The sequence below is a fragment of the Poecilia mexicana genome, unplaced genomic scaffold (assembly GCF_051168715.1).
Source record: "Poecilia mexicana isolate PSO_F unplaced genomic scaffold, ASM5116871v1 scaffold_13, whole genome shotgun sequence".
NCBI classification, from domain to species: Eukaryota; Metazoa; Chordata; class Actinopteri; order Cyprinodontiformes; family Poeciliidae; genus Poecilia; species Poecilia mexicana.
Window position 1 is genome coordinate 19,219,314 of NW_028263382.1, and position 7,460 is coordinate 19,226,773.

Genomic DNA, 7,460 nt, shown 5'->3' on the forward strand with positions numbered 1-7,460 from the left:
GCTCACTAGCCACACCCTGGCCTGATTATTGCTTGACCTGTAGAATAAAAAAATATTTAAATAGAGCCAGTCTGATAATATCAATAAGATAAAACATCTTAAAGTATCACATCACACCCTTATCTAAAAATATAAGGGAGAGTCAATATCCCCAAATCAAGAAAGCATTGAAAAGCATTGAGTAGTAGTGAACCTATCCAGGAGTGGTTGGCCTTTTAAAATGATTCCCTAGAGCTCGACAATTCATCAAGGAGGGCACAAAAGAACCCAGATCAACATCTCAACACTGCATTCTCAACAGAATGTTTTTCCAAAAATGTCACTCAATTCAAGTCACTGTACTTATCCCAAAGGGAAATCAAAATGTTGTAGAGCACATCATCCAACTACCTTCAAAACGTTGTTGCAGATGGCGATGCTGTGGCCAGGAAGGCTCTCCAATAGCAGTCAGTGTTGCAACGAGTCTGAAGAGGCCTCTCAGTGAAAACTACCGGGATATTTCAGAAACGGAACATTTCAGACCTGGTGGTCGCAGTCTGATGAACTGTGGCTCACACTGATGGAAACGTGTGAACTGGGACAACCTGCTTTAGTTGGCAGGGCCATAAGTTCACAGCTGGACGACGATCCAGGTCATCACCAGCAGATGCCATTTTAAATAGCTCAAATAATGAAATATGTTTTTATTTATTTTTAATGTGACCTGTATTTAATTATTTAAATAATAATAAATCATAAGTTTATTTGTGTAGTACATTTCAGCATCGGTGCAGTTCAAAGTTCTTTACATGATAAAAACATAATACACTAACTTATTATGAAACAAGCAATAAACATATTTTTTCAATGGCCATCATAAAAAATCATCAATATTCAAATATACATACAATATATTGACCCATATTATAGTTACTGTTAATCAAACGGATAGTTTTTATCCCTTAATTTAAATAAAGACCTTAAGTATGGCCTAGTCAAAGTTCAGACTAAGAAAAGTTAAGAACAGTCTTAGTCTGTGGCAATAAACAGTCTGAAACTTTGAAATGTGACAAACCTCTCTCCCTCCCCAAAAAACCAAGATATAATCAGTATGATAACATACTTTTTCAGAGAGACAATAGCTTAATACTTTCATAAAACACATGGCATCATCGTTTTATATTCCATATATCTCTTTTTTTTCCACCCTCCCTGTGGAAATCCTTTTGCTGTTAAAAGACATTTGGGACTTTCTAGATATGGGGTTAAGCAGAGATGTGTTAATATTGTGACTGATCTGTTTTTTCTTTTAGGCTATGAAAACATTTTTTAAGGAAGTAAAAAAAAAAAATCTGCATTATACAGGATTACAGAGGAACATGAAGACAATGTTAAAATGCAGTTAACTTGTCTTGCTAATCGCCTTTGGTCCCGTCGTCAGACATCTTGATGCTTCTGTAAACACAAAATAGAAACATCGCTATGAACCCGGTTCCACATTGCTTGCAAAGTGGACTAAAAATACCTTTTCCTATTATTTAAATAATAAATAACATTTAAATAACTTCCAAACAACATTTTAAGAAAGCAGATCAGAAAGCCAGTCTGCATTATTGATTGGCAGTCTGCATTATTGATTGGCAGAACTGGGTCAACTGATTAATTGTGATTAAATCACACTGATCACAATGATTAATGTGATCCTTATCGCATTAATTGTTACAGCCACAACAATGGCCACATGTTTGTATCATCTCCTACTCTACAGCCACACACTTATCAAACAGTTGAATAAATGAAAACAAAAAACACCCAATGAGAGACTTTCACCTGCATCTGTCGGTAGATCCAGTTCAGATGGTGTTTGATGTTGGTGTAGACGCCTGGTTTATTCTGTCCGTTGCAGTGTTCCCCCCACACACCATCACCTAAGAGCCACCACAGTCCATCCATCTGGGCCACCAGGGGGCCGCTGCCGTCCTGCTGAAGTTCACGCAAATCATAAACAATCACTGTGATCCGGATGCGCAACACAAAGACTCAGACTGATATGATTTTTTTTTTTTTTTCCAAAAAATGTTCTTTGAGGGATTTATTTTTATCAATGAAGAGGACTGAATAGTTGCAGTAATGTGACATCATGGTCAGCTGAGCTCTAACTGAACATGCCTTGTAGGGCTGTGCTGTATAAGTGGTTTGTTATAAGACACAAAAAGGTGTTTATTTTAATCTGCTGCCATGTGTGCCGGATAATGTGGGACTTGTCCAACTGTGCCTTAAAGCAAATTACATAAGAGCATAAAAATGCTTTAAATTCCTCCTTGAACAGAAACCTATCTGTTTGCGGTTGAAAAAGCAGGCAGTCATTTGTCTGGGCGCTCTCTCTTTTACAGCATCAGGTGAGTTTATTATCGATACGATCTCAGGAAATGCACCGCTGATGCCTGAACACAAGGCAGCGACTGTGTGGCTTTGCTCAGGGCAAAGTTATACAGCAAACTCTGTCAGGTGTTTGTGATACATGTGCATCATGTTGCTGGTGAGTTGCTCTTACATGGCACACGCCGGCTCCTGGTTCTGACTCTGCGGCGCAGAGCATATCCTGCGATATCCTGCCGCTGTACGCCTTGGAGCTGTTGCACTCCGCAGAGGGGATGAGTGACACCGCAGCCTCCATCAGGTACAGAGAACCAGAATCTGAAAGAGGAACCAAACAGGTGAGCTACTCATCCCTGCTTTTCCTCTCTGAGCGTATCGCTCCTCAAAGACGTTTTAGGTCCTGAACTTTGGCGCCATCTAGTGGACAGCTTTGATTATTAGAACCTCTGTCTCACCTTCGTTTGTTGCGGAGCCGAAGTACGTCACCCAGCTCTCCTCGGGCTCAGTGATGTTTAGACCAGCATTGGGGAGACACACGGGTCTGACTTTGCTGGAAGCTGCAGCAGGAAGATGCTCAGTTTTAGGTTTAACAGAGAAAACATTCGTGCTGCGTTGATCAGAGTGACTCTTTAGTGTTGGCTTTCTAAGAAGCGAATTTAAAATGCTCCGTCTGGAGCCACATTTCAACCACAACCTTTGATTTATCTTATAGATTTACTGGAAGACGATTACAAAGTGAAGGAAATGGAGATGGTTTTCAAAAGTTTTGCAAATAAAAAGTGTGGTGTGCCCAGGGGCACCACAGATTGGTGCTAACTTTGTGTTAGCACCAATCTGACCATGCTGTAATGCTTTGAACGATGTTTATAGCGTATTATTATTATTATTATTATTATTATTATTATTATTATTATTATTATTATTTCACATAATTTCTTTCAAACACAAATATTTTTTTTATGTTTTTAATGTGAATTTTATTTTGAAGATACAATTAGAATTAAAAAACATATATATATCAAAAACCTTGAATTTATTTCCTTCTACTTCACAATAAGGTGTTACTTTGTCTTAGTTTATCAGGGAAGAATACACTGATGTTTGTGGTTGCATATTGATAAAATGGAGAAAACAAAATTACTAAAAGTTGTCCTTTTGCAAGCTGCTGCGTGTTTTAAGTACCTGTGGCGTCCAAAGGCTCAAAGAGCTTCATCAGAGCGACATCATTTTGCCGAGTTTGCCCGTTATATTGTTCATGTGCTATTACCCGACTCACAGCGTAGGCAGGGTTAAACAGAGGACCCAATGGGTCCACTATCCCCACGTACACTGCCCAGGCTTCAGGACTCGGAGTCCTGGAGAGGGAGGAAAAACCAGCGGGGTCAGCATGGATCTGACTTCATCCTCTGCTTTAAAGAGGGAGCTGAAGAAACCCCCTACCTGCTCACGCAGTGGGCTGCGGTGACGATCCAGCGTGGAGAGATGATCGCTCCCCCGCAGCGATGAGACCCGGCAACATGGAGGCTGACCTGCCAGGGCCAGGAGCCCACCGGGGCCAGCTGGGGCCCAGGGGCCTCACTGGAGTTCCCCCTGCTCCCACAGTCTGAAAACACAGCCTGCAGTCAGTGTTCACTGGATTCCACAGGCAGGTCGCGAGGAGACGATTGAGAGGGAGGAGAATGCTCAACACACCTGTACACTGCAGCGTCACCACGCTGTTGTTGCTGCACGATTTGCTAAAACGGCATGAGGGGAAAGAAAAATGGGATCAGGAAGTTTAAGCGTGAGTTTTCTACAGAACATTTATTCTCTTCATCTGCTCTGACCTGAGGACGAGTTGTCTCAGTATAGACGCCTGATGGTTGGAGCTTCGCTTCACTGATAAAAATCCACCAGTAGAGTCAGTCGTTTGCTGTCCCGATTTAAAATGTGTGTCCCTGTCAATACACACATTCAAACATACAGGGTTAAATTAGAAATAAAATATCTTTTCAGTGTTTTAGTTTAGATTTCATCAACAGTACCTGCTGTATCCGATGTCTTGGCAGCTCGCTTTACCCTGCTGCTCACTGAAGCCCTCAAAACAAACCGGTCTCCAGTCTTTAGTAGGAGTCCAGTAAACCTCAAGCAGGAAGTTTGAGCCATGGACTCTCACTAGGAACAAAATAATAATAATAATAATAATAATAATAATAATAATAATACACACAAAGATTTTATCTGAGCGTCTGGGTCAGATCTAAAGCGCAAACACAAGAGACATACTCAGAAAATACGAAAACAATGCCTAGAATTCATGTGGACATGGAAAAGAAAGCCTTTAGTCTTCACAGGCATCTCCGCAGCATAATGCAGCCACCACCATGCTTCAAAGTGGATAAGGGCTCTTCAGTGTAATGCTCAATATTTTAATTTCATTATCTTGAACTCTGATGTAAAGGCAGTATATAATAACTAATTATTAGGGAGGAACCCATAAGAAAGGTTGTTTGTGTCTCAGCTGCATACTTTATTTATTTGATCTTTTTTACCACAGTTAGCTTCATCCTGGCCTGCAGGACAGTCCTTCACTCCGTCACACCACTGGGATTCCCAAACACAGTTCCCATCTCCACACTTCCTCCCATGTAAACACGACGAGGAATCTGGAAGATGCGACCAAACCAATAAAAGTAGTATTTATTAAGCTACACGTTTCTTTTTTGTTTGTTTGTTTGTTTTTTTGCGATCCAGGTAAATCCAGCTCTCACAGTAATAACCAAGCAGGATTCCAGCCACCAGCAGGAGGAGCAGCAGCGAGATCCCAGCAGTCACAGCGAACTTCACACATCTTTCTTTGACACCTGAAAGGTAACACAGTGAACTGAAGCCTCTCTTGCGTGTCCAAGTCCACTATCTGATGCTGCTGCTTTAGATCTCAGTATGTTTGTGCCAAAGTTTGACCTGAGCCTCATATTTGCATTTTCGTCTCTGTAAGGAGTAACCTGAACGCTGAAGCACAGGGGAGATTTTTCCATCAAGAACTTTGGGGTTAAAGGGTTATAATGCACATGAAGGTTTTCTCGGTGTGAATTTAATTTTGCACATCATCACCTTGCAAAGTATTCATACCTGTTTGATTCATTATATCCTAATTATGTAGCAGAAGGAACTGAAAACTAGAGCATAAGAGCAGAATCAAGGTCCTGCTTCAAGGTGGAGTCGTTAAAAATATTCCAGAAAGTCCTCCGGCTAATTGATAAGATGTTTTCCAGAATATTACTCATTCTGAGGGACTTTTTTTATTTATTTTTTGTGAATTTGCTGACTAATACACACGAGTGTTAATTGTTTTAGTTGAGGTTGCACTGATGTTAGATTTCCAACTAACTCAGATTCTGTAGACAAATTATTTTTTTTATTTTATTTTTATCCTCTTCAGCCTGTAACAACAATTAAAACATTTTCTTTATCTTAATGTGCCTTCACAATATCTTACTTTCTTGTAGATGGACTGAAAGGACAGTTTTTGATAAAGTGGTGATAAAAAGGAGTCCAGACTTACCTTTTTTGGGAGGGATGGAGAGGCTGATCTCTGGTGGAGGTATGAGAGTCACATGGTGAACATACTGGGGTTTGACATCAGATCCACTTAGTTTCCTTTTGTCATCTTCATAGGCAAAAGATGGAGCTGTGCTGGGATACTGTTGTAAAGAAATACAAGTATCCAAAATAGAAATCTTTTATCCAGTGCCTTCATATTCACCACTTTTTAAAAACTGAAACATTTTGAAGGTTAGTGTGAGTGAACGCTTTACTCTGTAAAGCTTAAAAGCATTAAAAAAAAATCCGAGGTAGACGAGTTGTAAAAGTATATAAATCTAACCTTCAGAATGCAAAAGAAACACAACCGAGATTCACCGACGTAATTTCTTTAAGCGAAGGTGAAACCAGCGAGATACATTTTTAATCCAAACAATGCAAAACATACAAAATTGAGCACCTAAAAAAAAAAAAAAAAAAATTATTCAAGAAATGAAGTTGGTTAGAAAACTTACTGGATTGGTGATCATCTTCTGTTAATCCAGCAGTAATCTCTGGCTGGTGAAGTTTTTTCCTGTGGTCGCTCAACTATTATTTTTATTATTTCCGATCCACACGGCTGGCCCAGATTCAGCGTTTGAAAAGACTGTCCGACCTGATTAGGCCCTTCAGCATCTAATTTCTGCTCGGCCCTGCAGGATTGTCTCAGTGCAAATAATCAAATAAAACCATTTGTGTAAACGTCTGATAGGCCACTCCTGCACTTCACACACAGTCGCTTTTAAGCTTCCCCAAACGAACCAGCCTTGTTTTACCAGAACAAAGGCTGGTAAAAGAACAGCGAGTCTCACGCTGGGGCTTCTCACATTGCACAATAAATGTGTGAGGAATCCAGATGAACACAATCAGATCTTCAGCCAGGTGTAGAAAATAAAATGGAGAGTTTCTTACTCGATAGGTAAATTTTCTCTGTTGATTTTTTTTTTTTTTTTTGAGAAACATTTTCTCAAAGTTTGCTGCATCAGTGATGTTACATCTGTCAGATGTATAGCTACAAATAACAGTCATTTAATTAATAGTTTTTTGTAAATTAGTAATATTCCTAAGGACCCTCACTAACTAATTGGACATTATGGCCCCAATTAGTTAATGATGAAGTGAAATAAAAGAACCTCATCACTCAGTGTGGCAATCTAAACTCACAAAAATTATATTAAAATAAAATAAATTATAAAAATAAATTATAGCTAGCTTCAAGAGGATCGAAAGCTTGTTAATAATTATAATTTTTGATATTGTTGTGTTCCATACCTTACCATGCAGCAATTTTCCCAGAGCTGTTTCAGTCTTTTTCTTTTTTTTATTATTCATGGCAGATGTGGTCAAGGTTTCAAAACAGGGAGAGAAAGAGAAAGAGAGAGAGAGAAAGAGAGAGATTGAGAAGGAGAGAGAGAGAGAGAGAGGGAGGGAGAGAGATTGAGAGAGAAACAGAGACTGAGTGCGTGAGTAAAGTGAAGGTTGGATGAATGGATGGAAAACTCAAAGCTAATTCCAGACTTGGACACAACTTTCAAAGTTTT

At 39.6% G+C, this 7,460-nt stretch overlaps 1 protein-coding gene across 1 annotated transcript; it reads right to left on the bottom strand.

Annotated features, from left to right (window-relative positions):
* Positions 1–969: 969 nt before the first annotated feature.
* LOC106928683 (transmembrane protease serine 2-like) lies at positions 970–7,402 on the bottom strand. Its single transcript, XM_088011845.1, has 13 exons — positions 6,396–7,402; positions 5,903–6,041; positions 5,109–5,201; positions 4,890–5,003; positions 4,383–4,512; positions 4,185–4,295; positions 4,051–4,094; positions 3,799–3,961; positions 3,541–3,713; positions 2,814–2,915; positions 2,534–2,676; positions 1,810–1,962; positions 970–1,434 (listed from the first exon to the last, which is right to left on the bottom strand). Exons 1-13 carry the CDS (start codon positions 6,408–6,410, stop codon positions 1,417–1,419), a joined length of 1,398 nt encoding a protein of 465 aa, XP_087867971.1. The 5' UTR covers positions 6,411–7,402; the 3' UTR covers positions 970–1,416.
* Positions 7,403–7,460: the final 58 nt, after the last annotated feature.